The sequence below is a fragment of the Ciconia boyciana genome, chromosome 8 (genome assembly GCF_034638445.1).
Source record: "Ciconia boyciana chromosome 8, ASM3463844v1, whole genome shotgun sequence".
Lineage (NCBI taxonomy): Eukaryota > Metazoa > Chordata > Aves > Ciconiiformes > Ciconiidae > Ciconia > Ciconia boyciana.
The window spans coordinates 62651653-62670552 of NC_132941.1; the positions used below are offsets into that span (position 1 = coordinate 62651653).

The following is an 18900-nucleotide window of genomic DNA, read 5'->3' on the forward strand; positions in this document are numbered from 1 at the left end:
TGCATCGAAATGTAGGAAACACACTGGAGTGCAGGAATCCGGTTACATGGCTGTTTGCAAATTAATGGCTAAATCAATTAAATGAAAGCATGGGATTTCTCTTGAGGAAAGTCTAGTCACAATCGCAAGGAGAAGGGGAGGGGTTGTGGAGTGGGGATGACATAATCACGTTTGCGAATCACCAGCAGTGTGCATGCTTTAATCCATTAATGGGGTTTTTATCTGTGATCATAAAAAGCAGGTTACATTCAGCCTGGAAGGGAGTGAGGGTTGGAGGAGAGGGGAGGGGAGAGAAAGAGCAAGAGAGAGAGAGAGAGACAGAAAGCAAGAGAGAAAGAGAGCACAATTCACTCGGTGAATTGCTTGCAAGCTTTGGGCTGATAATTAGGGATCTCAGGAGAGCGGTTTCTCAGAATAACCTGCTCTCCTTCGAATGGACCGAATGGAGACAGTGGTTCAGTCCTGCTGATATTTTTTAAGCCCTCCTCGCAGTTTGATGGGCATTCCCAGTGCTTTTGTGCACGTCTCGGAAAGCGTTGACGTGGAAAGGAGCAGCGAGGAGGGGGAGGTTGGAGAAAAAAACTGCAGCTCTTCTAAAAATGCGGAGGGCATGCAAGAGTGCGAGCAGGCTGGGGAGGAGGGCGAGGTGAGCGCGCCTCGCACCATGTTCCCCGGGTGCCGGCGCGGCGCAGTTTCGGAGATGTCCCTCCTGTGACTGGACGCACCATGAGCATCTGGGAGGTGATCCTGGCTTTCGTGGTGGTGGTGCTGATGCTCGTGGCCCTGCTGGCCAACGTGCTGGTGCTGATGTGCTTCCTGTACAGCGCAGACATCCGCAAGCAGGTCCCGGGATTGTTCATCCTCAACCTCACCTTCTGCAACCTGTTGATGAGTGTTTCGAACATGCCCTTGACCTTGGCTGGGATCATTTACAAGAGTCAACCAGGAGGAGATCAGATCTGCCACATTGTGGGCTTCCTGGAGACTTTTCTCACCACGAACTCCATGTTGAGCATGGCAGCTTTGAGCATTGACAGGTGGATTGCTGTGGTCTTCCCTCTAAGTTATCACTCCAAAATGAGGTACAGAGATGCTGCTCTCATACTGAGCTACACGTGGTTACACTCAGTGTCATTCCCGATAGTGGCAGCTTCTCTCTCCTGGGTGGGTTTCCATCACCTCTATGCCTCCTGCACCCTGTACAACAAGAGACCAGAGGATAGGACACAGTTTGTGATTTTCACTGGGGTCTTTCACACCCTCAGCTTCCTCCTCTCCCTTATAGTCCTGTGTTTCACATATCTAAAAGTGCTGAAGGTGGCACGGTTTCACTGTAAGCGGATTGACGTGATCACTATGCAGACCCTGGTGCTGCTTGTGGACATCCATCCCAGGTAAGGTGCCTGTGTGTTCAGCGAGTGAGACTATTCACGGGAGAGGACGCGAGGATGGACGGGTTCAGTGTTATGTTAAATACAGTCTGTTCTGTATCACAGCAGGGGATGGGGATGGGGAGAAAACAAGCATCCTTCTTGCCAGTTTCTATTCTGCACGTTTCTTTTTACTTGTGTTTATTTTTCCGGTTGTAGAAGCAACTCTTCTTTGTTATGCTTAAGGGCTTGTTTTGGGGGGGAGAGCAAAGAAACAGGCAGTTTTGGCTGAGCATGCACTTCCCTTCGAGATAGTGATCAGATCACTGCCCTTTGTCTCCGAAGGTGGATTTAGTGGTCGATAGATTTGCAATTGTTGGCACTGTCAGCCCAAAACGTTGCTGGATCCCTGAGAGGGAGCAGGCTGAGGCTGCACATGTCCCTTCACTCGGAGTTCCGAAGGGAAGCTGGGTGCTGCGTGCCGCTCCTTCGCCCGGCAGTTTCCCTATTGCTGTGCTCTCTGTAACTTTATCTTTCCTGAAGGCAGAATTGTAAGGGAATAACATCTGAAAAATGCATGCGCTTGAATGCCTATACTTAAATCCAAGTGAAAGAGACTTCAGTAGCAATGTTAATATGACAAGCAAGGGATGTATAAAGTTCATTTCAAATGAGAGTCTTTAAGCAAGCCCCTTGTGCCTAGACATAGGAGGAGAAAAGTCTCCGGGGGCTGGGAGGATAATGGGCTTGAAGGCAAGCACCAAACGGGTCTGAATGTGTGCTGGGATGCTGTGCAAAATCCCTGCACATCAGGGATTATGCACAAACTATGAATCTTGCTATGTCTGGATCTGGAAGGGATGCAGATTTGGCTGGAGGAAAGAGGGAGGGAGAGACAGTTTTCCCTGGGTCAGTAAGGGGAGCATAGCAGTAAAGCTGACGGACAGAAAGCCTTGCTGGATGGAAGCCCAAGGGTGGTGCTGGGCAGGCAGTGAGCCTGGCGAGGAGCTGGGGAAGGTGCCTGGTGCACAGGGGAGGAAGAAGTCAGTGTGCGCTGTGAGTACGTGATGGCTCTGCCCACAATTAGCAGAGATGAGGAAATGGAGAGGACCAAAACAGGCATGGCTGGAAGGATGTGGGACCGGGCTGGTGAGAAGGGAGCAGCAGGACAAGCCAGAGTGATCTGCCCGGGAAATGGGGATTTGAGAAATGGACCTGCACAGCTGAGGCAGGATGGAGCGGCACAGGGTGGCTGATGGATCAGCATGTCCTGGCTGAGAGCTGAGAGGCTCTGATGAGCTGGGGCGGATGGGGCTAAGACCCAGCTATGACTGGGGTGGGCTGGTAGAGTCAATGAGTGAGCTCTGGAAAGGGGAAAACAGAGGCACTGGTCACAGTGTGGAAAGAAACCAGCCTGGTTTGCTCAGAGGAAGTAGTTTGCTTTAGGGCATAGTGTGGCTGGAGCAGGTGATTGGAAAAGGAAGAATCTGATGTATTTTCCCGGAAATAAAGGAGAAAATGGTTTGGCTAGGTAGGGTGACAGAGTGGCTGTGAGGGATGTGTGTGCTGCTTGGGAGACAGTCAGAGGCTGGATCTTAAGGTTCAGACTGTCTCTGTCAGAGACTGAAGGGAAGGGAAATGTCTTTCAGAAAAATGCTGGCAGTGCAGGGATGTGTCTGATACGGGCGAAGAAGTCTGCCTGGAAGAGAGGAAAGCCGAGAGCAGTTGAAGAGGGCAGTCCCATGCCAGACATCCCACCTGAGCCCCCTTGCTGTCCTGTGCTCTGCAAGCTGGAGGCGAACACCAGCTCTCTCCATTTGCAGCCAGCCAGGAGCAGAGCTGCAGAACTGAAAGCACATGTGGCTGTCCTCAGAAAAAGGTCATATTTTGGGGATTCCTATGCCTAAGGCAAATAAGTCTGAAAGGATCAGGGCAGGACAGCACACTGTTAGAGGAACAGAAATATTTGCTCAAAATTCTCCAGTTAAGCTGTTTGATCTCTTGACCAGGAATGCAGAGCAGAACTTCAAGCAAGTCCTATTACTGTGAGAAACACATGTATAAATCTTCCCTTATCCCCCAAGTCACATAGAGGAAAAAACACCCTTCTGCCCTACGTGCTGTCTGGTTGCTAAACTGTGCTTTGACTGGTCTTAGTTCCTACACGCACTATGAGATGCTTGTAGGTGGTTACTCCCAGGGCAGTGTCACAGACCCACTGGGGCTATTTGAAATAGCAATCGTTATGTCTAATTCTTAAAGTATGCCTGGACTGCACAGCAAAGCTTAGGAAAAGGGCAAAAATCTCAATGGTATTTCTCCTCCCTTGCATTTTTTCTGGTCTAGGTTAATTTGAGGGTGTTCCTGCATTTTGTAATCATCTCACTGAGGGGTGGATTCAGTGGGGCTGTGGGAATGATACCTCCTTTCTTCCGAGGAGACAGAATTGTATAGGCACTTTGCTGCAAGTAACCTGTATTACTAACCATTATTTACCTCTTGCATCAGGTTATCGTAGTGCTTCTCTCCAAGAAAGGAGAGTTTTAGCTTCTTTTCTAGACTACAGAAATGGTGGCTGATTTAGCGTATGGTAGCGCTGCCTTAACTGGTTACAGCTACTGCTGCTGAAAGGGTCAGACCTCGGATTGCCTTCCCTACTGTGAGAGCTACACAAAGGCTGCGGGTCTCCTGGAGCAGTCAGTGACGTTCATAAAGCTCTGACATAACAAAGGCATCATTTGAATTATAGAAGTGGTATACATACAGGCAATTTTCAGTGTTTACTATAGTACCTAACAACATAGACATGGATGCTGGGAGAAGGCACATGAGACAACAAAGTTTGTAATCCCACCTTAGACTACGCTGACTTTTCTGGCTTTTTGCACGGTCTAGTTTCAATGCTGAGAAACGTGTACGGACAATTTTCTGCTTCCTATGACTCAGAATCCACCCGCAAGGGAGTCTAGGGACAGGCATTATGACAGATGGGTTTATTACCTGTGACTTGGAAAGACACGAGTGATCTTCTGAAGATCATTCAAGATGAGTACAAAGGAAACCTCTAAATACCACACAAAATTGTGTGAATGTTTAGGGCACATGTCCTTTCAAGTTAGCTTAGGCATTTTTACTGGGTACTGCTTTTTCTTGACTTTGTTCTTAAGATCAAGTTATCTTAGGTATTGTGAGAGGTTTGGGCAAGACTTCACTTAAGTGCTTAACCCATGTGTTTCTTCACCCAAATTATCTATACTATCTTTTTGGTGTATCCAGTTTTACAGATCTTAAGGTCCAGTATCTCATAAACTTTTTTAAAATACCAAACCTTCAAAGGGATATATCTCAGATTTTCCAGGATATTAAACTCTTTAAATGAAAGCTTAGTCAATAATCCAGTCCTATTACTAGTGTCACTACTGGAACTTGCATATATGTTCTTATCTTAGTGCATAAAAGTGTGTGCAAAAGCAAAATACCCATCTGTATACATTGTCTATATGAAGGAATGAGATAAAATACCTTCTTCTGTGATGTGGTATTTATTAGCTACATCTGGAAAAGCTGAAAAAAAGAAGTTGGTTGAAGTCTATCAGGACTTCCCAAGTCATGTGTGAGCTCCAGGAGTCAAAGACAGCTTTGTATATGCCAGTAGGGAAAAGACATAACTGGGGAAACTGTTAGAGACAAAAAAATACACTACCTTCTATACCCTAACAACAGCCTAATTGAACCTACTTTGGAGATTTCTTTTCCTATATCCCCGTGTGCCTGGGATACTATGAATTTAATAACACAGGTCTTAAGCAAAGCTGTTGAACCTCTAAGATCATCTGTCTGCACCTAAAAATACTTCAAGTTCTCCAGCTCTTGCAGAACTGAAAGCACATAGGTTCCCTTGAAAAGGTGGATTTTTTTTTTCCTTCTCAGCTGTCATTTCTCGCTGCAAATAACTCAGACATAGAACATGTAACTCTCTTAGATGTGTTTTCATTCTATTTAGGCATATTCTTTAAGAGCGAGACAATTTGTTATTTCAAGCAGAAAAACCTTTTCCTCCAGTATTTTGTTCATTTTGCCACCATGGTAGCTGCTCTGGAGACTGGCAGGGTAAGACCATATACAAAACAGATCAAAGGAAACATATTTCCTTTAACACAACCAAAAGGTAACACAAGAACTCACTGCCACAGGGATTATTGAAACACACCGAGATCCTTTGGACATAACATGCGTTTAGATGATGATCCAACATTTACAGGTACAGCAAACAATTTAAGGGTACGGCCATAAATCTCGCAGCTATTAACATATGTGAGTGTGGAACCTGACAGTGAGTCACCAATTACAAATTTACAATAAAACCAGAGAGACCAATGCCAAGCAGTTACAAAATGCAGCACATGGGCCAGACCAGTCAGTTTGCCCGAGGCATGTGATGGCTTTACCACGAGACCTGTGCAATGAGTCAACATGTAGTAGTGCTGCTATGTGCGTAGAGAGGGATTTCAGGAATGCAGTCTGGCTTTGGTTTTGCTCTTTCCCAAAGGGACTAGTTCAGGGAGAGATGGCCCTGGGGCTCTGGGAGATACAACCAGTGCTGCCCATCCAACCTACCTGCCTGGAGAAGACAGTAACTCATCCGCTTCCCTCCAAATGCACAGCCAGCACAGGATTACCTACCACAAGTGGGTAGAAAAGGAGGATGGGTTTTCATGTTATCACTCTTCTGGCAAGCAAACATGCTGATTTCAAAGGGGATTTCCTGCAGCTGAAGAGTGGTCTCGGCCCCATGCTCCCATCGCTTTGCTGGCACACTGAGGGTCTTAGCAGATCTCTGCTGGCCTGGTGAGAACACCACAAGGAAACTCAAAGGAGAAGCTCTTGTCCTAAAATGCCATAGGTAGGAAAAAACCCAGGGTGTGACTAATTTGTATCTGTTTAGTCGGGAACAAGGCTGGTTTGAGGCGAGGAGTCAGAACATCACAGCGCTGTGGATTTGTTATGTAATTCCTGGCTTTGCAAAGCATTCAGCACGGCGGCCGTGCAGAGCTGCACAGGCTGCTGTAAGATTTATGGCCACATGGTTCACAGCTATGGGATATAGTGATTGCTCCAACATTGGGCTGAATGTTCAGAGCATGTTTTTTCCTGTTATGATTTTATTGTGGTTTATTGCTTATCTTGCTGGGAAGTTTCTCCTATCTAAGATAGTGGCATTGGAATTGATGTTTCTAGGGAAGTAGTGTGCTACCTACCCCATTCTGGATATTTTCCATGTCTGAATACCATGAGGCAAACTCTGGCCTGCAAATACAGCTTACAGTAATTCAAAAAGGAGCTGCACCTGAATTCAAGGCTGAATTCCATCAATTTGACTATATATAAATTGATATAATGGGGGGGTGTGCATATAAATATACAGTCATGTATTTCTCAGTAATTGTTTTTGGATGGTCATACAATGCATTAATACTTGCTATTGTCTCATATAAATGCAGTGCACCTGGTATTGGCTTATGTGAATACAGCACTTACTGGAGCGATTGATTTCCATCATTCCATAAGCAAAGCCATTAAAGTCTGCTACCTGATATTATGATTCATGTTCTTCTTTGTGTTGAATGTCACACAGCGTAAGAGAGCGTTGTCTAGAAGAACAAAAGAGACGGAGGCAGCGAGCAACAAAGAAAATAAGTACCTTTATTGGTACTTTTATACTTTGTTTTGCACCTTATGTAATTACAAGGTAAGTGTGAACATTCATACTGGAAAAGACTACTGAGATGCACTCTGAACTCAGAGAAGTAGGGCACGCTGAGCCAGAAAATGATTCAAGTCTCCTGTGAAAATTTTGTGCACCATTTCCACTCCTATGACAGATTGCATTACTGAGCTAACAAAACTGTATAAAATGTCATAGCACTTATTGGTACAATCCTGCTGCAGTCTGTAGGCCAAACTCTGTTCAGTCAGCCCAGTCGATACGTTGGTCACATGGGAGTGATTTAGGAAGTCAGTCCACAGGATTTTGCAGACTTTTTTTGGGTCAAGTAGTTACCTACTCCTCAGATTGCCTCCCCAGTTTTGGGGGTGATCTGTAGGGAAAGACACTTGTCTGAATAGGTCAGACTCTAAAAAATCTGGTCAAATAAGATCCAACCGAGGTAAGAACATGGTCCACAAACTTAAACGATAGTTTTGTCTGACTGGATAGAGTTTATTAGTCATAAACATCAAACATCAAAGCTGTTCTGGCTCATAGCTAAAAAAAATTCTCGTGATTTATGGTCAGATGTCCTTATCTATCTACTAGCTTATCTTTGGAAATGGCTCCTGTGGGAAACACAAAATTACTCCTATGAAACATAAAGTATTAGAAAGTGAGTATATCCGGAAAAGTATTATCTAGTTGTTGAAGGAAATTTACAACTTACGTTCCTTATAAAAAGACTCTGGAAAAACTGAAATGTTGCTATGCAGAACAGAGAAAGAAAAAAGTATTTTTAAAGTCTCACCTACTCTAATACTATCAAATAGAAATTACTGGGGCCGACTTCAGTCAAACTCAGATCCATCACAAAAAATCATTGAAAAAACTGAAATAAGACTCAGTATAAGTGAGCATGTAGCCAACTCCAAGTTTTTCCAATTCAGTATAATATCCTGCATTTCTATTTCTAACAAAACAATTCACAAGAAGGTCTTGTAGTCTCTTGGTAAAAATGGAAACCTGTATGTCACATTGATTTTATGTTCATGAAAATAGTAGCTAATTGATTCATGCTGTTTATTTGTAACAATGTTGCAAATACATTTGTAACAGTGTTACTAGATTTACGTTCACTTTCACTTAGTAGTCACAAGAAAACACTCCATGCCACACACCCTAAACAGGTATGAAAGGATTTATAATTATAGGCATTCAGCCTTAGTTCTCAGGCTATAAGATATTATTTGGTATTATTTAAGATATTATTAGTATTTGTCTCATTACAAACGGTTAAATTTCATTTTTCTGGGGTCTCTGAACTTCGTCGCAGTCCCAGAATCGTTGCAGTCCCAGAACAGCTTGCAGCTCCATCCTCAGTGACACCGAGTGCTCTAACCAGGACTGTCAGAAGTCATTTTGTGCTTCTCCATAGGCACCTCAGCCCAGCATTCAGGCACCACCTCCCCACCTCCTCTTAACTCTGTGGCGTCCTAATTTGTGTTCCAGTAGCCCTAAGATACAGAAAAGGGGTTAGAAAAATCCTGACTTTCCTCCCTTTTGTCCATACAAGGATCACTTGAGTGTTCCCCTGAGTCTTCAGTCTGTTGAGGACACAGAGAGCGACTATGAGAAGAATCAAGACGTGGGCTCTTGAATGCATGAAGAATGCTTGAAGGGTTGGACACTGGCCAGGCGTGCCAGGTGGGGTAAAGGCTATCACTTTCCCGGCCTTTTCAGTTCTGACATGTCTAGGGGGATCACTGCACACCAGGCTACGGGGAATTCCCTCTTTAGCTACTTGAATCCCTCTCGAGACCTTGCTGGACACTACGCCACATGGACGGGTACTTGAGGACATCCATTACTGTCCTTCCCTATGCCTCACACATACGGCTGAGGGTGTTGAAGTCAAGGGGATTAGGAGGCTTTTGAGCTGATTATGTAAGCAAGTATTTTTTTCTGGACTATGTCCAGTGCTTTGCATTCACAAGATAGAGACAATCAATCACATTTCAAGGCAGTGAACAGAAGATAGCCGATGAAGTGTATCGCTCAGCCTCTCATTTGGACAGCCAGCTCTAATCAGCAATATGGTTAAATTAAACATGCTTTTAAATACTTCATTAATCGAGGCCCGAAAGCAGCAAATCACAAGGCTTTACTATAACAACATCTTTCTGCTTCCACACTAAAAACAAATAGTTGTCGCTAGCAATTCCATGAACCAGTGAAGGAGTTGTGCTTATAACCCCAGCCAGATAAATTCTTCGCTGGGTAAACCAGAGTTTTTCAGATTACATTAAGGTAAAAATCAGATTAGGCACCTCTTTTATCAAGAAAAAACCCTTCTAATTAGCTCAGTGGCTGACCTTAAGTAGTGTATCAGTAGAATCTGATTCTTCTTGATTCATTTCCACTGTACCAGTATGACAGATGTATTACCCTGTATTATTTATTTCCAGGCATAGCTTTTGGTTTGTAAAATTCTATTAGTACACATCTGTTCTTTTGCTATATTTATCATTATGTGATTAAATAACATTGTTCAAAACCTATTGGAGGAGCTTTTTCATAAGAAAAATTAAAATAAGTCATACCAATTTTTAATATTAATTTCCAACTCCAGGCATTTCATACTGAAATACAGAACTTTGCTCATGTAAGTTAATACGTGCTGTCAAAGCATGAGGAAATTGGCTTTAAATTAAAAATCCTGAAGTCATATCAGTAAGAAGTTCATAGCCTCAAGCCCTCAGGTTACAGAGGAGGATGGTGGAACAGGCAGAAGAGATTAAAATTCTCTTGTATCATCTCTGGGGGACAAGGGGTAAACAAACTGTGTTTTAACATGGTTGCCTGCCTTCTGCATGCAGATCCTGCTCGGGTAGACAAGCAAGTTCAGAATTCCTCTGCAAGTTATGTTCTTGCCTGTCTGTGCATATAAATGCATGATTTTCCTGTGCAATCTTAGGTTGACATATTTGAAGAAAGTGGCCTTCTAGTCTTCATCAAAAGCCTCAGCTGATGTGAGGTAGAGATATTCTCCTCCTGGATAGAAAAACCTTTTGGTACAAGCTGGACAGTGCTGCTTGCTATCAGCGTATCTCCGTGCTGACAGGTGGTTCCTGCAGCTCTGGGGAACAGCAACGGCTAAAAGCAATAGTTTGCAAGATTTACTACAAGAGATTTGCAAGATTAGCTATAAGAGTCCAAAAGTCTGCTTCCTTACAGAAGCTGGCCAGTTGTAATATATGCACCACTTAAGAGGCAAAACTAGCTAAGGGTAAATCAGCTAACAATCGCTGTGATGTCATTTTTGTATCAAGAAGCAATCATTAAAATAGGGCTTTCTCACTAGCAAGACAGCATACAAAAGATTCAGTCTACCAAGCAATAAAGTGAAAATAAAGTAAAATCAACATCAACATAAAACTCATGGTCAGCTTATTCATACCATTAACACAAAAGAAACAACTAAGGTCTAATTCTGATACTATGGGACTTGAGTGGGGAAAAAAAATCAGAATTAGTCACAAACAGAAATGTTAGGAATGCAAGCTTAAAGAGCTGATCCAAATTCTCGGGGAAAGGACTGAATTTCTTCTTGTGAGAACTTCATCATCTACCAGCTCCAAAATGCAGTGCCAGCTTTGTTTCACTCCTGAACAACAAGACATTTTAGCTTGTTTGAGACTATTGTTTGAGGTCTGTTCAGAATTTTCTCCATAAGTCAGTTAAATTCTCAGGTTTAAGCAATGCACAACAGATATGTTGCCATTGTAGTAGCCTCCAGCTGGACGTGTACATGTTCAGTAAAATATTTTACTAAAGTGATAAACTGCACATGTATATAAAGGGTTTTTAGAGTGTATTATCTGCATAAAAGATCAAGGTCTTAATCTTCAGCATAGCATTCTCATTTGTTTACTGAAAGTGAAATAATCGGATGTCCATTTGATGACATACGCTACAGAATTATAAGTTTCTAAAATATTAACAAAGTATCACAGCAAAACAGCATATAGCTTTGAAATAAAAAGGTATTGAGGACCAGACAGTAGAAGAGTGGCTTATGAAAGCAAGATAGGGGATTATGTAGTTGATACTGTGGAATTTAATTTACAGGTAGCACTGAAATATTAATGCTCCTTCACTGAAAATGTCTTCTTTTTGGCTGAAACGTTTCATGAAAATTGAAGCTATGCATATAATTTCCCTCATAAATGAGAAACAAAACCCTTTTTCAAAGGCAATCAAGTATGTGATATGCCTTGAAAGGCTGGCATTCGATTGTACACGAAATGGAATTGCATAGCTTAGGGTTTGTCTGCATTTCTGCTTGCGCTGCTTGATATCTGCAAATGTAATTTACTATTAAAAAAAATACACAAGAATTGCAAAATGCGTAAATATCAAGGGCACTTAGGGAACATAATCAAAGAAAATATTTAAAATTCTGTCAATAAAAGTGTAGGCTTTTTAGTTGATCAGTCAATTAAGGTAAAATTAGCAAGTCTAGGCTTGCAACCCTGAAGTGTCTATTTGATATGCTTTCAATGGAGATTGTTAACATCTTGTAGAACTGATTGACAGAGACTCAGACACAAATCTGTCATATTTTGGTCATTCAAGACATCCACTGAATTTAATTAAACTTAATCAAATTCACATGTGTAAAGCATTCAGTAAAAGTAAATCAGCCAGATGAAATTCAAGATGATGAAATTCAAAATGCAAAGAAGGCATCAAATATGTGAAGTGGAGAATAACAAGAAGAAGGATGGCTCATGGTAGATTACAAAGTAAATATGACTCAGTAGATGATTAATTTCCAAATAGTCAGTTCTCATTTTAGAGCATATTAACGTGGGTGCCATAAGCTACATTTTATTAAACAAGAGAGAATACACCAGATGAGACCCCCCAGCACCTTGAGTAGATGATAATTATGTCTGAGTTTGGATCCTACTTTGTAAGGAAGATATCAACCATGAGTTACAAGGAGAGGTTGAAAGAACAGTATTTGTTGAGTTGGGATGAAAGGAGAGAGAAATGGGACAGATGGTGGTTCTTTGGTATCTCAAAGTTGCTTACAGTGATCAGCTGAGCCAAGCAGCACCAGTGCAGGGGAAAGAGCAATTCCCAAGATTTTCATGGAACATAGCTTGGTCACCTCAAATGTCTCGCACGTCTGTGAGCCCAAAGAGTATTTTGGCGAATATTTTGGCTAATGTCACCACCCTGAAAACATCATTGTGCAGGTGTGTCTCACTTCCGATGGAAGCGATACACAAAGCGATCAAATTGCTAGCACAATGCACGCAAAACTATTCTCATATTAGAATTAATAATACCGTGACAGTGGCTAAAGCCCCAGCACGGGCTGCAGACCCATGGTGCTAAGCCCAGCACACATACCCAGGAAGACACAGTGCTTTGCCATGGAGTTTACAGTCTAGGCAAACCAGAATGGAGCGAGAAGACAGAAGCTCGTAGTCAGTGGTGTAACAAATTAAGGCTCCTTAGTCCCACTTTTGTGCTCAAATGACTGGACCATGCCATCTGCCAGCGCTATTTTAAACTACACGATATAGTGAAAGTTTATGGAATGAGAATAAAACGACTGAGGAAAAGAATCCTCGTCTCTAAACTGCTTGAAGTACCAACACTATTGCAATTGCTGCTGCAGGAACTACACTTCAGAATGCTCCTTGGAAATGGTGCTTTGTCTGAAGAAACATCAGCATCTGCAGTATTTTCCAGGCAGGTTTAAGAGCATCTGCTGCTGAAGACAGTTTCAGCAAAGATCTTACTTGCCATTGCATAGTGGGGATCTCTAGCAGCACATGTGGCTGTTTGCCCTCTAGAAAAATCAATAGTTTCTCAAAAGCTGTACAGAAATATTGAACAGAACTGCCCTTCAGTATTGCTCAAAGACATGGGGAAAGAAAACCTTGTGGAGTTATCAATATTTCACTGTCAAAAATACTCTGTCTCAGTACAAAGTGAACTATCTGTGCTAGTGTAGGTCTGAGGAGTATATAAAGCTCTTCCTTCTCTCCCCGAATGAGTTAAAAGGTTTGCCTTGCTAAATTTGTTGCAAATGTATATGTTTGGCCTTTAAACCTACCAGTTTGTAAATTCAAGATATATTATGCCATCTCTCACTGATGAATTTTCCTTCCTTGTGTGCTTCTCCTATGAGCCAGACAAGCTGCTTAAAAGCGTCAAACTCTCTCTCTATGAGCTGGACTGGCTAAGAAAGCTAGACAGCACTGGTGAGGTGGTTTCTCAGATACTCTAGAGGGGACCTAGAACCATGAGTTCAGACTAGATCCTGGATTTTTAGATAGCTAATGGTAGGGGAATATGACTTCCATGAGACCAAGCAATGGCACTTTGTGTCCCGATCTCGAACTTTAGTGCTCAAAGTATGGTTTTAAATCAATATTTAGAAAATTATGTTATTGTAAAAATACATTTTTACAATACTTGTGGTTAAATTTGCTGTGCATGAGGGATTCAATGGTGACAATAAGTGCGAAAGTCATCAGGAAACATACCTGGGGAGATTATACTCCTTTCATTCCCTTTAGAGCTATATTAAGTCTGTGACGAACTTCAGCTGCCAGAAACATGATCTTATGACACACACTACTAGAAAAATGCACAAAACAAAAGCACTAAATGAAGAAAAAAAAATGAAGTGAAATGTTACTGTCTAACAAGAGATTTTATTAGGACTCAAAACCCTGGAGTCATAAGAGAAAGTAACACACATCTGTATGGTTAAGTTTTGGCACAGAGACTAAAAGTGTAAAGGTTGAGGAAATGTTATGTAGGAAATGATTTTACAAGTAGATACTGCATGATATTTTTCAGCAGCAGTAAACTTTCCATGATGTGTTGACCTGTTTACCACAGAGTATTTATGATCCCAAACATGGTGTTCACTAGACAGTAAAAATAGGGCTAGGTTACAGTACTCTAGAGAGAGGGGTGCCCCTTTATCAAGTATCTTGATGGCCTGAGTGAGCCAGATGAATTGAAAACCCAGCTCTACATCAGAGATTTGGACTCAGTTTTTAGTGAGTTATTGGAATACTGCAAAAGGTGTATTCCAATAACAAATAAATAGGCTCTTTTGAAGACTGCCTCATATCGTGATGGAGCTATTCCATTTTGCACTGAATTCTTCAACATTTATTGAGGCAAATGATCAAAAGAGCATTTTAGGAGGCAACACATTCAAGGCCCACTTCCAGCCTCAGAAAATGTACGGGTAAATGTGTAGAGGCAAAGATGCCTTGAAGTTTGGAGGCCAAGACACTCTGATAGGAGCTGTGTAGTCCCATCCTTGGGAAACAGACCTCAAGTTTATATTTGCAGTCTTAGAAATTTATAAGGGGAGGACTATATTCACATTTTCGTGAGTATGGTTTTCTTTTCTTTTGTTTTCTTCCAATTGCCCAGGAAAAAAATGGGGTTTGGGAGGGGGTCATTGGCTTACAGTTGTGCTGTTGCTCCATGTTTTTAATATGAATATTCACTCTTTCAACCTTCATCTTTCCACAGACTTGTTGAATTATCCTCTGTGGTCTACATCAGTTCCCACTGGGGAATCATTTCCAAGTGCTTAGCTTACAGCAAAGCTGTTTCAGACCCTTTTGTGTACTCTTTGCTACGGCATCAGTACAAGAAGACATGGAAAGACATCATAAACAAGGTCCTTAAAAGAAGCTCCATCAATTCCTCTGCCCTCACGAGTGAATCGCACAATCGGAATATATTGCAGCTGAATGAATGAGGAGACTGGTATGGGACCTACAAGACACATAAAACGATGTATGGGAAACAAAAGTAACTGGCCTATCCCTAGTATCTATCCTCGGCTGTCAAGGTTTCGGGAGGCAGTCATGGAGAGGTTGAAGCCCAGCCTGTGTCCCTCCAGTAGCCCATGTAACACCTAAGGGAGGCAGGCTGCTTTGTACCTCCTGCCCCCGAGTAAAAGAGTGCTATTGATCCGTGGTCCTGCAGGCTTCGCAAATACAAATCTCCCATTGATTTCCATCAGCAGTTACACATACATATAGGGTAAAAAGCTAGTCCTCCGCAGAAGGACTCACGAAAGTAATGGGAGCAAACCAGTGCCATCATAAGATTATTCTAAAAAGCTGCACAGGGATATTTGTGCTGTATTTTTCACTGGCTGCGGATAACGCTCCCTCCCACGGAGCTGCCAACCTGGCTTTACAAAAACCACCCCGACCTAGTTGCTTGAGTAGGTCCCTTATAGAAAAAGTCTTAATAGGAAAAACTTAATAGAAAAATCTTTACCTAGATACTCATACAGTGCCCAACATAGCTTTCAACCTCTTCTGATACATATTTTTTGAACAATCCTGTAGAACTGAAGGAAGAGAAAATTCACTTTTGAAGTACGCTACAGGCTGGATTCAGCCATGTCTTCTCTAAGTTTTTTAAGTAACTTCCACAGAATCCCATTAGTTTTCTCCCCATTAAATTTCAGAAAAATAAAAATGGTACACAGGATGGAAAGGTCAGGATGCCTCCTGTCTATCTTCCAGTATATCTGAGGTATAAAGAGATGGCTTTTGCCCAAAGCTGCAGAACTGGGCCCTCTGCCATGGGAAAAAATAATTTCTTTTTCTGAGGTGTTATTAATCATGTTTTTTTCCTACAGCTATGTTACTTAAAGGAAAGATGAGCCTAAAGCTGAGTTTAAAAGTATAATTTCCAAAGCAAGTGGAGCAAAAATAATAGACCCCCTCCCCACCACGAAAGTGCAGCCAACAATCTGAATCCACATCTGGATGTGCAAATCTCAGGTTTCAGTATAGATCTTTATAGCTCTAGATTGCAGCTATGCATAGTAACGTTATTAACATTTACCATGCATTCAGTTCAGCCTGTAGCTAGCATAGGCCTAAATACCAGTGAAATTTTCAAAACCAGGACAATCCTACGTGTCACACTTCCTCAGACACTGCCACAGTATCTTAATTTTTGTAAACATTATTTTGTTCATTTTAAGTACAACTACAGCTGGTAGATGGCTTCACAACTGTCACGTAGACATGTGATGCTGAAGCCATCCTTCAGTGACTCATGAAGAATTACTTTCCTGGGTAATTTTCAGTGACTTCTCTTAATTCAATGAAAACACTATGAAATGAGACAGTTTTTCAAGTGTTTTCTTATTAATTAAGCTGTAGAATATCAAAAGCAATAATTAATCAGTTGTCATTTCTCTTGTTATGATTCTTAGGAATAATCAATTTCTAAAACAACTTGCATCAACAAAGTGTGTCATCCTCATAATCTCTTAAAATTATTTTCAGGTAAAGAACTATTGGTTTCAAATGCTTCACATTTATACTTTGATCGGCACAAGACTTACTACCAATTCTGACCTTAATTCTACACATATTTTTCTCCAGAAAGTGACTTAAAGTCCATAAGACAACAGCAAGTTAACATCAGAAGTTAAATTAATTTTTGCTGGGTAGGTCAAGAAAGCTTCTCTCCAGTGGCCATAAAGTGCACAGTTTCTTTTCTGAGGGTAAATGGCAAATACATGCCCAGATTTTGAATAGCCTTGGTTAATTAGGCTTCATGCATGCAATGGCACCTTAAATAACAGCTGACATAGCTGGCTATATTACCACCTATCCTTGCTCATATTCTGACTGTCAATACCATCTTGAGAAAATATGGTCAGGGCCATATTGAGAAAATAAGGCCCTGAGTACTAAAAATGTGGGATTACTTTTTAGTTACCACCTCCTGTGTCCCCTCAGCAAAGGGCACTGTTTGGTGCCTATAGCTCTGCAGAATCCCCAACAGCAAAGATTAACGAGCTAAATTAGTATATTCCCTATCACTTATGCTAACTGATCAATAGCAGTCATTTTGCAAACATTAGCACGCTCCATTTTGCAAACTCTATCGTGAATATAAGTCTTTGATGGAACAGACATTCTCGTAACTACAATTTCCTTCATACCTTGCAAAAAGTGTCCACTGCTGAAGTTTCTGGCCAGTGATTCAAAGCCCAGAGAGGTAACTCAGTGAGGGGCTTCACCCCAAAGCCAGCGAACGTGGGGTAATACCTCAGTTGTCAGTCTGGAGAGCCTTGCCTTAGCCCTCGCTCTGGCATGGTACTACAGCTGCAAGGAACCATGTTCATCTATAAACTTACATCGTCACCTGCTTTATAAATGGAAGACTGAATGATAATGAAGATCATCAACTACCGTGTAAATAAAAATTTTCACCTTAACTATTAATTTTAGTTATAAAAATAACAGAATTACAATAAAGTATACACACAAATATAGTCACAGAATTTAAGTAAGTTTTCACAACACTGCATTCAAAATTAGCCCTTAGCCAGATTAAATAGTCTACCTCATCTTAAGCGTTTTACTTCTTAGGCTTAACATAATTTTCTCAGGTGCAATAGATAAAAACACCCAGTTCAATACTTGTTTTTTAAGAAATTCAAGTCATTTTGATGACTTGATTGTATCAGAATACACGATATTAGAAAGTTGATTATTAGTGAGTTTAAAAAGTTAAAAAGCTCTATATCAGATTGTTATACATTTTACTAAGACAACTTTTACTTAAGTAAATAGCAACAGGATGATTGTTAAAGTCCACAGCTGTTGTCAACTTACACATGGGGCTGCTGCCAAAGTCAATGGGAAGTTTGTATGTTGATAAACCTAGCCCCAGAAGGATTTCAAATTTTAAATCAATTATTCAAATAGAGTAAGATAATTTCGCAGGAAAAAAAAAAAAGTACATTTAGGATGGCTAGTAAAAGATGGAGAAGAATACAGCATTGGACTTGTCTCATTATGCTTGTGTATCACAGTCAGTCACGGGTTGATTTATGTGTCACCATGAGCAATAAATCTCTCCCCTTGTATGTGTTTAAAGATTTGTCTTTCTTTCATGGTGCCTTTCTTCTAGAATTAATCTTATAACAGAGAATAAATATGATTTCCCCTTACTTATATCAGCTCTCTGACACATTGTCATATTTCTACCATCTGAAGCAAGCGAGAGTTGTAAATGCTGGTGCTTGACAAACTGACTCAGTATACAAAACAAAAATAATACTCTAACATTTCCTGATGACATTTTATAAGATACTAGAAATATGATTCTGTGGCTCGTTAAGTGCTAGATATTCAGCTGAATTCTTATAGGCAACTGGCAAAATTTTCTAAAATGTATGTCTAAGTGATGAATGTAGATATGAGTAACTATCTGTCTGCTGAGTATTATATGTACTATACAACACTTTGACTCGAGTGAGTTAGAATAATGATGGTAAATGTAATGCACAATGCTTTATTATCTCTGATCATGAAGCGGAACTGTTCTCTTGTCTAACAAAAATGTGCGTGTGTGCGTGGGGGGATTTTCCATTTGTTATTTAAATATTTTTGAAAAAGTTTGTAAAGTATGGCTGCAATGTGTGCCCGAAATATGGAACTGCATGTGCAAAAATTGTGCAGCTGCTTAAGCAATATGCAGTTTTCTGTTTGTTGGTATCTGCGATCCATATGCAATATCTATTTCTCACATGCATGTTCAATTAACATTTTCTTCATATCTTGTAAATTTGGCAGGCAGAACATTGGCAGACGATTAAGAGAATTTAGTCCACTATGTCATTTTGTGGATTCTGAGCTTTTTCCTCCGTTCATTTTACAGTTATTTATATAATCTCAGAGCCCTAACTGTGAACTAGGATCCTGGTTTATGTTGTGTTTTTGAGCC

General features: G+C 41.2%; 1 protein-coding gene across 2 annotated transcripts; it reads left to right on the plus strand.

Annotated features, from left to right (window-relative positions):
* The first annotated feature begins 726 nt into the window (after window positions 1-726).
* On the plus strand, window positions 727-18026 carry GPR26 (G protein-coupled receptor 26). 2 transcript variants are annotated; one of them, XM_072870388.1, is made up of 3 exons: window positions 727-1394; window positions 7006-7119; window positions 14659-18026. In XM_072870388.1, exons 1-3 carry the CDS (start codon window positions 727-729, stop codon window positions 14888-14890), a joined length of 1014 nt encoding a protein of 337 aa, XP_072726489.1. In that variant the 3' UTR covers window positions 14891-18026. The 2 variants fall into 2 exon arrangements, 1 of the variants encoding a protein (XP_072726489.1); XR_012043816.1 differs by lacking the exon at window positions 727-1394 and adding an exon at window positions 5932-6273 and having other exon boundaries at window positions 14659-14674.
* Window positions 18027-18900: the final 874 nt, after the last annotated feature.